At 42.1% G+C, this 18,229-nt stretch overlaps 1 protein-coding gene across 1 annotated transcript; it reads right to left on the bottom strand.

Annotated features, from left to right (window-relative positions):
* Positions 1 to 23: 23 nt before the first annotated feature.
* On the bottom strand, positions 24 to 15,099 carry PLIN2 (perilipin 2). The gene is made up of 9 exons (XM_063321258.1): positions 14,944 to 15,099; positions 12,630 to 12,685; positions 12,354 to 12,549; positions 11,595 to 11,677; positions 10,782 to 11,067; positions 9,996 to 10,180; positions 9,111 to 9,245; positions 8,129 to 8,419; positions 24 to 1,004 (listed from the first exon to the last, which is right to left on the bottom strand). Exons 2-9 carry the CDS (start codon positions 12,657 to 12,659, stop codon positions 870 to 872), a joined length of 1,341 nt encoding a protein of 446 aa, XP_063177328.1. The 5' UTR covers positions 12,660 to 12,685; positions 14,944 to 15,099; the 3' UTR covers positions 24 to 869.
* Positions 15,100 to 18,229: the final 3,130 nt, after the last annotated feature.

Raw genomic sequence — 18,229 nt, 5'->3', positions numbered from 1 at the left:
TGCAAGTAAATGCGGATTCAACATTCCATAGCAAAGATTTCATTGAGATTTTATTTAAACATAAAAAGGATCATCACTGTCACCAGAAGTATCCCTGCCTTCAATTCTCTTTCTTACTTTTAAATCATCCCACACCTGTTTGTATCTCTTTGCTCTCCATTTCTCCTTACTTTTTACAGGCTCTTCCACTTTCCTTTTTAACTGTCATCCTTATTCCCAGAAAACTTTCTTTTTTAAGCATTTACCCTTTTTTTAGTCTCAGGCCCTACAACTGATAGCATCAGGATGGGCAAAACTCTTGCACACAGAAGGCATGTGGAGAAAAAGGGAGTCCTTTTGTGCATAAAGCACCCGTGCCAAAGGGAAGCTCTAAGCTTCTAAGCTCTAGGTACAGAGCCTAACAAAAAGAACCTGAGAGAAACTGAGACAAAGTCTCTTACCCCTTCCACCAGCAGAGAGGTAGATGCGGAAGTGGTTTTAATGTAGACCGAAAAGGGAAATTTTGTGGGTAAATCCTCATCAACTCCTTTTCTTGGCAGCCCTTTATGCAAAGCACTGGAGTGTTCTCACAGCTGCTGCCAGCAGGAGAACAAATCACTAACAAAGGTTAGATGAGTTGGATACACTGTTCAGGCTATACCTGGTTTGTAGAATGGGAGCTTGACACCCATGCTAATGAATTAATGTAGCATGTATTCCTTAGGCGGAAAAAAAATCAGAATTTCGATGCAGCTAAGTCAAACAGTAGTGATTAAAAAAAAAATATCCCCAAAATCCCTAAGCTAGGCAGGTTCATCTTTAAAAAGGAGAAATATAAGTTAAACATGGCAAAAGTACATTGTATCAAAAAGACATTTTTATGCTTCTCTTTACTCAGCTCTTTGCCCTGTAGTATAAGGGCCATTTGTGCGTGAAAAGTCTTGTTGATCATCTTCATCCAAATCCAAAATGTCTGGGATATCATCTGACTCTGAAGACAGGTCTGTAATAGTGAAATCTGGAACCTGCATAGGAATGAAATTTTAATCAATTTAAAAGTAAAATAAATAAATCTGTGCAGTACTCCTCACTGAATCAGGAGACAAAGATGCTCAGCATCTCTAGAAATCAGACCCAAAATACTGAATACAGAGTGAAATGTGCTTAGTCACATATGAAACACATAGCATTAAGACAGGCCAAATACTATGCAAGATGTAGATGAGTTGCTTAGAAAACAGGATTTTATAGTAAAGATGGAACATAGCTGAACTTAGTGGAGTGTATTTAGTGAAACGGGTCACTAGAAAATGAATGAAGGAAGTTTTTTAACTTACTTTGCTTTTCTTCTTTCCTGTAGGAAAGCCTATAGGCTATAGAAGGGAACCTGCCCTGAGGAGCTTGATACAGATTGCTCTGGCCTCCTCTGCCTGCCTACCACATCAAACCTTTCCTGAGGGAGCAAGTGTCTGGAACTGCAGTCCTACTGCATGTATAGTATTCTGTACTGTTAAGCAGCAGGCGGTTTCAGGAATTGCCAGAGACGTTGGTGGATACATGGATGTTACACACTTCTAAAAATGTTGGCTAAGTCACTTAGGAGCTTAAGTCCCAACCTTTAAGTCCCCTTAGTAGGACTTAGATTACTTAGGCACTTCTGAAAAATGGGATATAACCAAGCAATTTACTCATAACCAAAAGTTTTTTGCCCCAAGTAAAAAGAACTTTTATCTATACTTTGATTCATGGTTAGCTTTAATATTGGTGATGTGACACACTCGGAGCCAGGCACAGTATCAGCACGTAACGATTGCTGCACGCTGACAATTCAGTTCTGCATATACAAAGAAGCAGCAACTTGAAGAGGCTTCCAGGCATTTGTGTAACTTAAGCTCAGTGCTGACTGGAGAAGCAGTTTTAATCCATTCCCTAACTGCAGAACGCCTTGCTTATGACTTACTTTTATGAAAGATAGTACGCAAGAAAAATCTGTGCTTTGCCTGCTATGAAGATGTGTCAGAAGAACAGAGAACATATTAAAGGCTAAAGGGATTACTGTTTCAGCTATCAGGTTGTGGATAGCGCTGAAGCACTGAACATGAATAATTCAGTTCCTTAGGGAGTCGGTAGCCATAGGGCACCAGGGACTTAATTAAAATATTAATTAAAACTGAGCTTCAGAAGAATTTAAGCAGCATGCCACTTATCAGGTGCTAGAGTGAATGCAATGAAATGCAGACCACTTTGAGTACCTAAACTTGACCAAAATGAGATCAGTAATCTGTCTTCTAAAAAAATCAAAAGGTACTAGTAATGTGGGAAACACATCTTTCTACCAGCAAGAATTATCTTCTATCTTTCTGCTTATGGCAGTTTACCTAAAACTCTGATTACTGCAATTGGAGAAATCAAGTTTTCCCATTATCAGCACATAACCCTGTATTTCATACGCAGTACAGATGGGGGTATCTTACCAAGACTAAGGCCAAGTAGTCCATATGCAAACTCATTTTAAAATGCGCCCAAATGGGTGGTTTAAACAAGTTGTTTTATTCTGTATTTACACTGAGCAGGGCACATAACCATATTCAGTAACTGCATCTGATAATTTTCACTATATCCTAGGTTTAACACACTCTTATTACTTATATCCTTGTTCTTGCTAACAACAAGATAATCGCTCAAAATTTAAGTTTGTGCTTTCTTCATCTCCTTAATGCACACATCACAAGCAGCTGACTCCTTTAATGTACTAGTAAGATGTTCAGAGCCATGACAGAATTTCAAATTGGACCATATCTGTTAGTGTCAGGGTAGAACAGGTTCATGAACAGGCTGCCCAGGGAAGTGGTTGAGGCACCATCCCTCGAGGTATTTAAGATGGATAGATGTGGTGCTGAGGGGCATCATTTAGATTAGTGATGGTTTTTGTCAGAGTTATATTGATGGTTGGACTAGATGATCTGAAAGGTCCCTTCCAACCTAGGTGATTCTATGATGTATCTCAGTTTTGAACCGACATCTGCAACAGTTTGACTAAAACAATGCAAAGCCCTTGGTGTAATGGGCTTGCTTAGGTAAAGGACCTTCAGTTCCATGTCACTTTTCACAGTTGAAAGGAAGCTGAATCAAAGCAGTAAGACAATTCTTGCAACAAAGAATAAGGCCAGATAGGACTCTTCATGCCATTTCTCTGTAAGATGCAGTTATATCATTTACGCAGAACAGTGCAAAACTTGCAAAATATTTGCACAGAAGAGTGCAAAGCATACTTCAGTGTTGTGTTAATGTCAGTGCCAACTTAACTTTAAATTAATCCATTTTTTCTTGCTTAATATATTTTCAGAACTGAGCCACTAGCAATTTGAGAGATGGTTCTTATTTTGTATACTTTCAGAACAAACACTTATGTTTAGTCATCAGAGGCTGTATTATCCAAAAGAAATAGTATTTCCATCTTGTTATGCCGAGAAATAGATTTAACAAAACACTGTGCACAATACCTCCAGCAAATGACCAACAGATCATGCCTAAAAAATAAGTTAGGTTCTATTTTCTCTTTCTAATTAGATGGCTTATATAAGTTTTTGGGTTGTTTTTTTTGTGGGTTTTGGTTGTTTGGGTTGGTTTGTTTGTTTTTAATAAAGAGAAACAATAATAAACATCAATTGTTTCCAAATCATTTAACCTATTTTACTAGCTATATAGTATTGCTGTAAGTTGCAGTTTGGAAAAGATTATTGCAAAAAAGTCATCTTAGGGAATAGGAGAGATTTCAAAAACTTTCCACCTTTCTTAAGGCAAATTAGCTACATCCCTGCAACTCTAGTCCTTATACAAATCTTGCAATTTGGATTTGACCAGTGTTGACAGATATTAGTTGTTTAGCTTAAACAAGTAAGATTTAATTAGAATAAATTACTTAGGGTTATAATATTGAGTGATTTATGCTGTTTGTAAAGTATAATTTAGGTTTTACCTAGCATGGGTAGCTAGATTTGCTGAAGCCTTTAGGCCTCAACAGAGTTACTTTTCTTAGTCATCTTCCTAGCAGCTGGTACAGTGCTGGGTTCAATCTTTGAGTGTAAGAAAAATGTTGATAACACACTGATGTTTTCATCATCACTGCCTTTTCAGAGGCACCCAGCCCAGGCTGACCTCGCTACTATACCTTTCAATTAAATTATTTATTTTTATAAAATCTGACACCCTGAGACTCTGCTGCAGGAAACCTAGGGTCGAGCCTGAAGAAGGAGGGAGCGTACCCAAGACTAAGTGTGTGTGAGGAGTGAAAAGTGGCACCCGTCAGCTCACTGGGGTCACCTGCGGCAAGGGGACCCTGGTCCGAGCAGTGAAAGACTTGGGTGGTGTGTGAATGCTCAGGCAGCAGCTTCTCCTTTAACAACCAGTGTGTATGCTGCTGTAAAGGTGATGTTTGCAAAACTTTTATACCATACGGAGCTATTTACAAATGCTTGTGTTTAAAACTTTTGAGGCAAAGAATTATTAGCAATAGTAGGAAAATAGTTCTCTGTTACATGAGCCTGAAAAGGGGAGGCTTCAACTAGCGTGAATGGTTTTCCAGTGATCTCTTAAAGAGAAACAATAATTTTCTGAATTATAAATAAACCCTAAATAACCTTACCAGTGATAATTACTTCGTTAGTATTCTAACCTTTACCATCCCAGGTTTTGTGTGACTAGCAGCCTTTGACACTGCTCCATTTCCATCTAATTTATCCGCCTTGCTGCAAATAGAATCAACTCTTTCCTATCATTTTCAACATACCTGGTCTTGCCTTTTTTTAAAGGTTCCAAAGAGCCTTCACAGCTTTCTAGTCTAAGCTACAGCCTCAAAAGTGGTTTTGTACTAACAGCGAGCAAGCAAGTTTCTGTGCAGTGTAGCTGAGCTGTGTGATACTTGCAATTATAGAGAAACAAGTAAAATGGCAGAAAATATTTATGCTCTGTTAATATCTTAGGTTTTCCTCCTTCTGTTTGAGAGTTTTCAGCAGTTATTAGCATGTACTTCAGCTTTAGTCAACTGTGGCAAAAAAACCAAAGATGGCTTTTGGAAGGTGTCCACATCATTCTTGCCTCCAGCCAGCATCTTAATAGTCACTGTCTCTTAACTGTGCTAGAGAAAAATACCAACTTTTGTCTGTAGGCTTGTAACTAGAATAGACTCTAGCAATATGCTGTACTAGATTACCAGCAAGAAGATACCCATGTAAGCTACAGTTGCAATTCAATTCTGGATGCAACACATCCAGTGCTGTCCTTATTGGAAGGGTCTAGTAATTTCAATCCAGAGACCTTTATTCAACATAATAAACCAGGAACATACCGATTTGCTGTTATTCAACCCTCTTTTCCACCAAGGAAGGGTTCCTAATTCTATTAGAGGGGGTGGATAGAAACTTACACACCTTCGGGGGCGGGGGGGGGGGACGGGGCAGGATCCAGTGAAACAGCCACACACAAGAGCGTGATACAGGAACCTGCATACAGCATCTTGGTGTAACAGGCTATTAGCCCAACCATCAGGCAAGCATTTAACCAGGCATTCCTCTAGCTGCCACCAGTGGTTGTAGGTCAGATGGCAGAAGTGAAAGTAACTTTTACACAGAAGACACCCAACAGTGAGCAGTGAGGGAGAAATGATTTGAAGGTCTAGGCACGTAACATTTTTCCTTGCTTTCTACTTCACCTGCTTGCTGACGCTTAGTAAAGCTGGGCAGCCATCTAAGAGGGTATGAAAGAGTAGCAGAGCTTAAGATGGAACAGAGAGGTGTATTGCTCTTGCATTAATAGTAGATAGTGCTGTTTACTTCTCAGTCCTCAAAATGAAGGCCCACAGCCTTCAGACTTTAAAAATACATGTAAGAAGGGCAATTCCATTCTTTGAAGTGCCAGCTGCAGTTCAAACCTGATTAGTCCCATTCTGTTGTGAGCACCTCTACAACAGTCAATGCACTCTACAAATTTTATTACAAATCAAGATTAAAAAAAGGATATTCTCTGTCTGGAGTCATTCAATGCTTAAACACAATTAATTGCTGAAAGAATTCCAGAAGTCTTAACTCAGGCCCTAGGTGGAAAAGATTATCTCACCATCTCATGTTAAACAGCCCCCTTACAGAAGGTAAGCATTTAGAGTTGGAAGTTACAGAATCTTTATCTGTACTCCTCTGTTGTTACAATCTGGTTTAATATTGTGCTTAAAACACTTCTTCACACTTCTAGACCAACCCTGATTTAACAGCTGAGCAAGCCCTCTCGCATTAGAAGGCTAGACTACATGCAATTTGCTTTAGTGCCAACATTGTAACAGGTGGAAGCATTGTTCCATGTAGCAATGTGTCACTAGGCTTCCTTTGAACTCCATTTTTGCTTCACACTATCTGGTGACCTCTTTGAAAATGGTGGCCAGCATTGCTACGCTAAAAAATTGCAACTCAAAGTTGCACAGGGCATGCATTAAGAACATCGATACACTTACCTGGACAGCACTAAACCAAGAAAGCTTATTTCTTAGTGACTGTAATTTTCTTCCAGGGAAGGGATTCATGGGATTTACTGAGGAACAATTCCACCCAAGTAGCTGAGTTAATGTACATTAGGCACTCAAGTTCAAAAGACGGTAAATAAAGTTAAACAGGTTAAAACTGATGTTTGCGGCTGAGGAGTATATACTGTTTATAGGAAGCCAGCAGCCAAAGCAGGTAGCTGGCAGTCTCACACAAACAGAACACCTACTGCAAAGGCAGGACAGGTATTTTTGTCCATATCCTTCTCAATATTAGAACATCCATCAGTTCACAGCTTAAGTCATCATTACACACAGCAGCAAGCACCAAAAAAGCAGTAGTACAGCTAAGACTGAATGGAAAGATGCACAAGAACTCAAATGGAGGAAGGAAATGCTGCAGCAGTATCTTACATAAACACACACACAAATACATTTTCAATGCGTGTCTACTTTGTTTGCATTTCAAGCTTGCTTTCTGCTGGACACGGTTTGAAGGAGTCACAGAACAGCAAGTTACATTTGTTTTAAACACAACCGAAATGGAGACAGACTTTGACTACTGAAGCATTTATTACTAACATACAAAATAGATTACAAAAAGACAGAAAAAAAAAAAAAAAAAACAACAAGCCACACAACAGCAGGCACCTGGGTACAAACAGCATGAATCTTTACACTGCATACAAAAGTAAGTGTACTGATAATGATTTGGTTGGTCACTGAAACAGGGTCTCCAGGGAAGTGGTCATGGCACCAAGCCAGTCAGAGTTCGAGGAGCGTCTGGACAATGCTTAGTCACATGGTTTAATTTTAGGCAGTCCTGCCAGGAGCAGGGAGTTGGACTTCATGATCCTTATGGGTTCCCTTCTAACTTGAGATATTCTGTGATTTTTATGGTCAGGTCACTGCATTATACAATATTTAAGTTTATATAGTTAATGTTAGCACTGTCACAGCATTTAAGTAACTCCAGCTGACTCGTTCAGAAACCTCACTTTCAGCTTTGGAATTCTGCATTCACAGAACTTTTGTCATGAATTGTGTAGCAGCAGAATTTAAGACAGTCAGATCCCTAACAATCAGATATGTGGTCTGCACCAAAAATGGAATTTAAGTGTACCTAGCTAGACTGCAGGGCTTTTAAAGTCATTTCACGGTATGGAAGACTTTTATATCATTCTGGTACAGGCTAGGCAACAAATCAAATGCTTTTAGCTATGGTAGGTTTCATTTAGACTAATGGTATTAATACGCATGGTGAGGTTTCTTAACTTGACAGACAAACAAGGCATCTTGACAACTGTAAGCTGCCAATATTAAGGCATTTGAGACAGTTTGAGTTTTAGAGTGCTTTAACTATACAGGACAACACAGCCCTGAGCGTCCTTTCTCTGTATCATTCTCCCACTCTTATGTTTATCGATTTTTCTCCAAGGCTTTTTGACAGCTACACTTGCTAAGGCCACTTGTTTGGTCAGTCAGCAGAGTACATGCATGCTATGCAGTTTACTCAGTAGTGCGTTCAGGCTGTTTGTCTTTCTGGCTGGAGTTTCTCTCCCCTTCACCATTGCTCTCAGCATGCTGAATGCCAGGCAGTTGTGGGTAAAAGGGACCTACCAGCCAGTTGAGCGGCGTGTTGTTAACAAGATAATCCATCACATCATCCAGAGACTCCTTCATTTTCTTCAGCTGTCCTTTGCTAGTGGTAAGAAAGCTGTCTGATAATTCTTGGAAGGAGGACGCAGACCGAAAACTCTGGTAGACATCACCTGCCATTGACCCAACACTGTAAACCCGATCCTGCACATGCTGTGGCAGCCCCTGTAGGCTTGAGACCAGTGTGAGGCAGGTGGTCTGAAGCTGCTGCGTGAGGTTCCGTGCTATAGCTAGAGTTCTTGACTCAATGTGCTGGAAACAAGGAGCATAACAGCACATTAGTATCTTTTTATAACTGTAGCAGCTTTATGTTGCTCAAGATACATAAAGAAGCAAAGTAAAGGGGATGTAAGTAAAATAAAGCTATAGCTTAGTCTGAAGAGTCAGAGACTTGAAAGTACTTGATATTTCTTCAATGCTCAAGTACTTTGTGGAACAAAAACATCAGTAGCTTCTACCCAGCGACAGATAAGCAAGCTCTTGTTTCAACTCTGGATAACAAGCCACAGCAGGTAGAGATATTCCAGATCAATGAACTACAGCTTAAAGCTACATATAAGACTCAGTGAGTTTGAGCCTAAGACTGCTGTATGCTGAGAAGTTGTTATTTCTCGTCTGGCCATATCAGATAAGTTAAGTCCTAGCTAATCTAGATATGGACATCCCAACACAGGTTCACATGCTAATCAGGATGAGCATCCTCTTGAAAGGGGAAGTGAACCCCAAAGTATATGCAGGAAGAAGGCTCATTTAAGAGTTTGGGCATCCCCTGCTTTCCATAGTAGTCACTAGTCAGCTGCCCTGAACTTCAGCATTCAGATTCCACATTTGCACATAAGTTTCTCTGCTGTTAAGACGCTGCACACTTTAGGGACTGTTAGTTTGCCATTACCTTGACAGTACACAATCCATTTAATCCTGGTTTATATTTACATCTATTTACCTCAGCGCTATGCAGTTCATCATCATCATTTTGGCCTGTATTTTTCTTCCATTCTACCCAGGACTGATAAAGCTTTTCCTGAGCATCAAGAAGTTTCTGATTGGCACTATTCATGTTCTTTCTGGCATACTCGATCTGAAATACAGCCAAATAAGGAAGTAAAGCAGAGTCCAAGCAATTACATTAGGGCTATCCTACCCTACCTGCTTTGTAGCCTCCTTTTTAAATACTTCAAGAGTCCAGTATAAAACACTTTGGGAAATATATGAATGTGTTCCTTCTCTTCAAAAGAAAACTGGAATCAGTTTTGAAGTGTTATGTAGTGTATCCCTCTACCTCAACTAATTCCCCCTCCCCAACTAGCATCCTACACAAGGATTTGAAAGTGTATAGAATGCCATGACTCTTTATGCACAGTTTATCCTGTACATAAAGGTACATTGTTAGGATAAGACTACTGAAGTACCCAGGAATGCTCAGGAATACCCACAGCAAGAAAAGCAAGCCCATGAAGAATCCAACATTTAATTTTTAAAAAGGACTTAAAGGACTGAAGTGTTTTGAAATTGCAAGACACTTTCTTCACCGACTGAAGACTGTCAAACCCAGCACTCTTAAAACAGGAATATAGTTTTAAACATGTCACTTCTATTTCTGTAATGCTTAAAATTACATGCAAATTCCTTATTAGTTTACAGCTCTGCCTGATTTAGGACCCCTCCTGAACGGTGATGGAAAGCTCCAAATGGGAAATGCTTTGTATTTAGAAAATGCATCTAGTTCGAGAGAGCAATTCTAGTTTTCCTATGCCTCTTTTGGCTGTTTTCTGCACTCAAATTATGCCAATATTTGCCTTTTATACCTCAAGTGAAAGCTTAGACTTACCAGACTAACAGTGTGGTGGAGCTGAGAGATTGTCTCCTGGCTTTTCTGTTTAGCATCTCTAACTTTGTTTAAGGCTTGTTGGTAGGCACGTGTGCGGACCTTTGAAGACAGGGATCCTAGTCTAACGTAGTAGCTTGGCTTTTGAACTCCAACTTCAAAACCTTCAACTTTTGCAGCTTCTTTCTCTAGATATGTAGAAAGGAAGCAAATTGACCAGTGGAGGAAAAAAAAGAGGTCTGAGGCTATTTTATTTGCTTAATAATGGCTGAATACTGGACTTGTTTAGTCTTTCTTTAGCACCGGAATACATTGATAGATCACCACATGTGGAAATCCTTACTTTCTCTCTGCTTTCCCTGTGAAGACGGTGCCATTACCACCAGATTCCTTACTGCCACAGATTCTCAGTAAGTGACTAATAGCATGCTAAACTTTGAAATCTTAGCTAAGTGATATAAAGGATTGATTGTGCATATATAATCCTTTAGACATAAACCGTTAACCAAATCTGGGACTGGATCCAGCAGCACCTAGACTCCCCTCTGAGAAGGGGTTTAGAAAATAACAGGATCCTTTCTGAACCTCGTGACTCAACAGGAGGGTCCCCCGACAGTTCTGTCTGACCCTGTCCTCTATGCAGTAAATAATCAAGTGTACCCTGTCATCAAATCTTGTAAAACACTGTCGCATTCACTACTAACTTTGTTAAATCACTGTTTTATATTAATAAACATTCACTACTTCTCTCTTACGAGTGAAGTTAATCACTCCACCTGCGACACTTACCTAGTTCTGCTTCTGTAAGTGGGAGATACTGGTCAACAAGAGTCTCCGATTTAGTGAGAGCACTGTCCACTCCACTGCTCACCATTTGCACCACCCGACTTCCCAGGACACTATTAATGCTGCCATTGACAACCGACTTGGTCATTTCTACGCTGTCTTGCACTGCTTCTTTAGTTTTGCCCACAACTCCAGTGATGGTGTGAGCAACAGTTTCCTTGGCACCAGTCACAGTGGTTGTTACAGCTTCTCTGGCTCCAACAACTACATCCTTGGCATTGGCGACAACCTGCCACAGGAAACAGATTGATTCACAAGAAATATTTTCTAGGGAGAGACACATAATCTGGGAAATACACATTTGTGCTAAAGCTTATACAAGTGTTGGTTATCTAGGAGAAATTCTGCCCTGAAAACATGTACAAGACAAAACAAGGTATGACTGCCACACAGCCTTCAGCTCAAAACACTTCAGTGAGTGTAATTCAGACATTATTTGCTTCACACTGAGCCAGAAAGAGAAAGGACTCAAATTTTTTAAAAACAAAAAAGATACCCACCAGTGAACACCAGCTATAAATAGAGGTGTCAAGTGGTGAGCAAAATAAAAAAAAAAATAAAGAGAGGCTTAATGGCCTCCCAAAAGGAAACAAACAATTCTACAGAAACACCTTTTACTTTCTCATTGCTCTTAAGCCATTATTATTGAAATAGCCATGATTATTGAAATCTGTCTCCCTGTATTTTCAGTGACACTAGAAAAGAGGAAGGGCGTATAGTTCTTCTGCTTAGCTAATGTACATGGAAAGAACTTACCTTGTCAGTGGGTTGATTCAGTATAGGCAGTCTCTCTTCAATTTTGTCTAGACCTATACACGCATAGTTGTTGGCAACTATAACTATAAAAGAAATTACAATAGTTGGTTTTAATTTTGGGGTTTTTTTCCCCTTAGTATAAAATAATTCCAATTAAAAAATTCTCTTGAAAGAAAGCTCAAGCAACAATGCTCTCAAAGTAGTTTTCTCCCCTTTTCAGTGAGACTGAGGCAGGAAAGCCATGAACAAGGCAGGTTTACACTGCCAGAAAAAAAGCTAATTTGCAGGCAAAGAAAATCCATTTGATGCTTTACAAGCAACTGTTAGAACAAGTTAAAGCACCTGGCCTCCTGCCACTTCATGAAATCAGGCTCCTGGTTACAACAGCTTTATGACACAGCTGCCAAATTTAACCACAAGTTGTTCTCGGTGAGAGAAAGTACAAAACAGTATTTGAAGCCAGGTGAAAGGGGAGGAAGGTGTTGAGCAAGAGACTATGTAACCATCTCACATATCAAGATGAGTCAGTCAGTTTAGTATTACAAAAGCTGGAATCTGCTTTGGCTCTGGATTATTTTTTTTATGTTAAATCATAACCATCTGTAATCAGTTACTCAACAAGCCAGGCAACAGGTTCAGTCAGCTACTTGAAAGAGCACTCTAGATCAGCATGATCATGTTAAACTCTAAGTGCATCTGGATATATAAAGCAATCAGCTGAATTAAAAGTTATCATCAACAGCTCCATCTTTGCCTTACTTTGTGGTTCCAGTTTCTGGATGATAGGCATAGCACTTGTCATGGCTACCGAAGTAATCGTCTTCACTCCTTTCTCTGCTATCTCACATACTGACTTCAGGTAAGGATGGTTATCCTTTGTGGTGATGTAAGCTGTGGACACCATGTCATAGGTGGAGCTCACCAAGGGAAGGTTGACAACCCTCGATACAATGTTCTGTTTAAAAGAGAAAGAGGTTAATTGCCTCCTATTTTTCTGAACTAGACATAGAAATCTATGGGGCTACTCAGACATACCTGCTGTGGATCAATTGCTGCCAACGCCATTTTTCAGGTCGTGAATCTTACACAGCCTATGAAAGAAACATATCTGAGTTACAGCATTCTCAGATCCACTTGGCTGAATGACCAGACTTTGAAACCATCAACTCTTTTGTAATCAGCCCCATTGATCAAAGGGATTAGGATGTTCACATTCTTGCACACAGGAGTTACATTTCATAGTTACAATTTAGAAATCCAAAACTTTGTTTCCCAATTACTTTTTTTGGTTTAAGCAACACAAGCAGGGCACATGCAAGATACAGGCTTTGAGGTACTGCAGTTCATTGCAGAATTACCAGAGTTACTTACTAGTGGATTAATTAATTTTTCTAGAAGAAATAGACACACTTGGGCTTATTTATTGAGCAAAGACAAAGAAATGCCAGCCAACAACTCACTAAAACTCTAGTTTAGGATGTCTAACACAGATGAAGAAACCATCACCAATATCTTTAATCAGATTCAATCTTCCGTTAGGACAAGGGAGTCAAGTTTGACATTTGAGTCACCATTGCTGTCCAAATCTTGAAAACACATGGAAGGTTGAGGTGAAGTACTCATTTCAGTAAGCCTAGCTCAATTCTCACAAGTCATTCCACTGAGCTCGAGGAGTTCATCATGTCTTGTGCTGTGCCTGATGCTTGTGTAGTGCTCCCCCTGCTCAGCTTGCTCAAAGGTTAGCATGCCTGTAACACAGAGCTTAGGACCTTCCCACCACAGAAAATAACTCTCCTTTATGCTAATTTAGACCTAATTATTACCCATCCCACACTGAAACGGACTGCAGACACCAGTCACTCAACAAGCCTACGCTACTCAACTATTTTTCAACCTGCATTCCCATGGAGAAAATACTAACAGCTCTCCCCATATCAACCCTATAAAAGGAGAGGGATATTGCAGTATCACATAAGGAGAACACGCAGAAGTATGCTGCCATCCTATGAATGCCTGCAGGCTGAACTAAGTCTGCAAGAAGCACTTTTTGCATTGATGGTTTTATATGACACTGAAGTGTGAAGTACATACAGGCAGGCAACAGAAAGGCAAGCTAGAAGTCAGTCCTTGAAAGGACAGCGGTTGTCAAGGCTTTCTGCTGGGTTTGTCAGAAAGCCAACAGCAGTTTTCTGTCTCATACGCACAACAGTATCAAAAGGAGCGTGTTAGTATTCTGCCTAGGGTTAAGTAAAACTTTTCCCTGTTATATAATGGGGAACAAGGACAAAGGTGTGCTATTAACATTTCACAGGCATATTTGCCCACATTAGCACAGATATGCCATAAAGTAACACCTGCAATAAGATTAACCACTGTACATTAGCAAAGGTAACAGACACGGGTTACAGCAGTAATGGAGAAGTTTTCCATCCATCTATCAAGTACTGAAATACCCCTAGAAACACATCATGCTTCTCTCATAGCATTACAAGTCAGATTACTCAGCGTGCAACTGAACTAGATGATCTTTAAGGTCCCTTCTAACGCAAACCATTCTATGACTCTGTAAGTTCACTTTGAACTGCAAAGCACACTGCAGAACAGCAGAAGATGCTAACAGTGCAGAATCTGGCCCTAAAACAAAGAAGGGCCCTTAATTTAAGGAGTATTGCGTATTTGTAACATGTCCTAAAAGATCCAGTCACACACGGCACGGATTTGAATTTTAGTAACTAAACCAGGAGTTAGTCCGTGAATTTATTCCTGCTCTTAAAGACAGGGAAGATAACTAGGATCTCACACAGTTCCAGAGATCCCTTGAATAGTTTCTGCTCTGGCAAAAGTCACATCCACCTCACCAGAACTGGTGAGTGAGATGCCTGAAATCAAAGCCCACAATACGAAATTTCCGTGATGGCGAAACACCCTGAACAGCAAAGTGAGTAAACTAAGTCACAAAATTTAACTTCTGCTTTCCCCCGTCTCCATAGAAAGAAGTTAAAGACCAGAGAGCAGCACGACGAGCCACGCAGAGGAGCCGAGCAGCTCGCCCCGGCTGCCCGCCGTGCCCAAGGGAGGAAGGCGCCCCAGTTTCCAGGTGTCGCCAGGGACGTCTCCGAGGACGGGGGTCCAGTGCTCGGAAGCGCCTTAAGCATCCCACCGGGATGCGCGGCGGGAGGGCCTCAGGGCCGATGGCGGAGGCGGCCCCCCGGTGAGACACTGACGGAGCCGGACCCGCAGCCCCCGCCCGGCTCCACCATATTGCGGAGTCACCCCTGCGGCCGAGGAGAGAAGAGGGGAGGGGAGCCAAGCCGACCCGGGCCGGAGCGCCGCGGGCGGCCGTACTCACCCGGGGAGAGAAGAACTGGAGCCGATATATCGCAGCTGAAGCTCGAACTACCGCCACTGCCGCCGCCGCCGACTGGGGAGGCCCGGCCTCGCCCCGCTGTTTATGGGGAGCGGCCGCCGCCGGCCGCGCGCCGCCCGCTCTCTCGCGAGAGGTGGGTGCGTCACCGCCACCGCGCACCACCCCCACCCTGAGGTGGGAGCAGCGGGGGGGGGGACGGGGAGGGAGGAGGGAGCGCCGCTGAGCAGGGCGTCATCCAGAAGGAAATGTGTGTTAGCAAAGGGAGCTCCGGTTCGACCGATCTGTCGGCAGACCCGTCTTTAGTACTGTAACACAAACACAAGGACCAGGGGGAGCGGTGGATCCAGGCCTTCAGGCGAGGTGTGTAGGCCCGCCATTAGCCTAGGCAGCGACAGAGGGGTTACAAGCAGTGTGTTCCCTCCTCTCGCATGCAAGTCTTGCAGCTCATCTAGTTGGGGGGAAAATGTCCAGGCAAGAGATACGGCTGTGTTGGCCTGAAATTAATCACCTGTCATCCTTCGCCCAGCACCTCTTAACCAGGAGTTGTTCCACCTGGGGCTGGAGCGAGCTGAAACCAGGGTCAGTTGGTTGTGTGGCTGCCAGGCCGCCGCGCATCCCTAGGCGAGATTCCAGCTCGGAAAGGCAGAGGAGCCTCCAGTCTTCTCCTCAGGCACTATGGGAGCAGTTCAGTGTGCTCACAGACAGTCATCTTCAGCAGATCTAAACACTCATTTGGTATGCTGTAACTTTCATAACTCTGAAGGTGCACTTCACTTTTAACCTATAAACAAAGGACATCACAGTTAGGGATTATCAAACCAGCAGAGAAAAACAGTGGGCAAAGGCTCAAATACATATTTACAATTAGAGTTGTATTTAGCTCATTGTTGCAGTGACAGGGTGTCAGAACAGGCTGACAAGAAAGATTCAGGCCTCAAGGGTAATCACACGCTACAAATGTGTACAAACAAATTCTACTTGAACCAGTCGGTTTTGCACAAATATTTTTCCTAAAGGAAATTTTAACTTCCTTTCCAGAAAACTTTAATTGTTTTAGTGGTTAAACTTGACAACAAACCACCTTATCGCTAAGCCACAGAGGACAAAGACTCCTTTATGCTGTTTTTGTTCCCTAAACAAAAGTCCATCATACGATTCTGTTTTAACTTCTACTGCGTAAAACAAATAGACCTCTTTTTCTGCTCGATAATGGACAGCAAATTCCACCAATACAGAGCAGTACAGTAAGAAATATCATTAACTTCCCAAGACAGGGGAAGGAGACACTTTTCCTCATTGGACTGACCACCATAAAGAGTCTGACGTCTACTGTAAGGAAGGCTTCCTACCAAAGCCGTGGTAGGAAAATATACACGCCATCTATTCTTATTATTTACTTATTATGTATATTCACATGTTACAGTATTATAAAATGTCCTTTGCTTACTGCTAGAGAGATTCTGACCCTCACTCCCGCAGAACACTCTTTTCCTGGAGTGGGGGAGAGGGCATCTTTTTTTTCCAGCCCATTTCAAGAAGACCTTCCCGGAATGGTCATTCAGTTTGCTTCTGCAAAGGAATCACTTCTCTTTTCTTGTTCCAGAGCAGAACAGATAGAAGACTATTCTGGAATAAAACAGTAATTTTCACTTCTCTGAACCGCTCTATTATGCCTCTATTAGGATGCATACCAAACACTTCAGAGGCACTCCACTGTTTTCTTTACGTTGTTGTTATCTGAGACCTCCATTTGTTTCTCATTCACAGTCATGGGGCTTCTCAAGTGTAAAACATTCAATGCACCCACGGCTACCACAAAAGTAATTAATTCCTTTTGTCAGGGGTGTTTGTGCTGGAAATTCTAGAGTATTCCAGGGATGTTAGTTACCATTATTTGTAGTACCGGAACACCTGCGACTCACACAGCCCAGGGACACACTCTGCCAGAATGCAATAGTTAAGAGATAGTATCAGCCCCTCAACAGTCCTTGGCAGGCTAAGCATTCAGATTTTGAACACGTTTCTCTTCACAACCCGGTCCCCTTCTGTGTTCGATGAATTCAGAGGGGATTATCTAAAATTCTGAAAAACTAGAAACTTTTTTCCTGAGAACCTTGTCTTCGTAACAAGGCAGCAGGGGAGAAGCAGGGATGGGCTGTTAGCTCTTGGATGGACCAAATTCCTCAGATATCTTAAAACAGAGATAGGTGTGATCCCAGTCAACACTGGGAGGAAGGCAGGACAGCATCAAGTAAAGCAGTAGTAACAGATGATACAAAGGCATGCCACACCAGCCACTGCTAGAAGAAGAAGGCAATAGTAGCATACGCTGCCTTTCTCTTCCATGCAGCAAAGGCAGGTGTTTAAAATCATGTAATGCATCTAATGAAAGAAGTTTAATTCTTTCAGTCTGAATAACACATTAGCACATTCATATACCCAAGTCCATTTAATTAACATTTTAAACAGAAGTCAACCTACCTATCCTTAACTTCAGAAAAAAATTAAAAGGTATGAAATTATGGATCAAATAATAAACATATCTATCCTCTGGTGCATCTGTTATAAACTCATTATCATATTGTCCATGACAGGGAATAGCTCAGGTTTCAGCCTCACAAGCTTTGTAACAGATCTCTGCCCGAGATAGCAGAAACTGATAGAATTCAGGTCCTCCAGCTTTTCTTACCACATTAGTAGAGCAAAGAGGAGGGGCTGCGCTCCTCTTGCTGCAGTGTCAGGGCTCAGTGTGGGCTGGTGGCTTCCTGGCAGCTGGGAGCCATGGGGAGTCCCTGTGGGGTCCCACCACCCCATACAGGAGCAGAGCAGCCGGGGTGGGGGGTGGGCATCTGGGGGCAGCCCCAGCCCCGAGGACTGGGAACCTGGTGGGAACTGGGATGGGCTGAGGCCAGGCTGGCACATCAGCGCGGAGTTCAGCAGGGCTGAGGGGAACTAGAGACCGGCTCCTACTCCGGCAGGGGCGGGGGCTGACAGCCCCAGGGGGCTGACATGGCAAGGGGCTGGTAAGACCTCTTGGACCCGCCTGGTTGGAGGTACTTTCATTTCAGCTGTGAACCTCATGAGACCAGGGTATCAGTGGTTCACTAAAAAGGTGACAGGAAGGCAAAAGGGAAGAGCAGTGGTAATATCTGTAGGGGCCTGAGTGGGCTGATACTGTTCCTTTAGGAATGGGTATAGCCTAATATTCTGAGCCAGAGCTGGCTGACAGCTAGAGTGCTAGTGTATTGGCAAAACCTGGTAGAAGTGT

Source organism: Chroicocephalus ridibundus, chromosome Z (genome assembly GCF_963924245.1).
Source record: "Chroicocephalus ridibundus chromosome Z, bChrRid1.1, whole genome shotgun sequence".
Taxonomy (NCBI): domain Eukaryota; kingdom Metazoa; phylum Chordata; class Aves; order Charadriiformes; family Laridae; genus Chroicocephalus; species Chroicocephalus ridibundus.
Note: the sequence above shows the minus strand (reverse complement) of the source record. Positions and strands in the feature narration are given on the sequence as shown.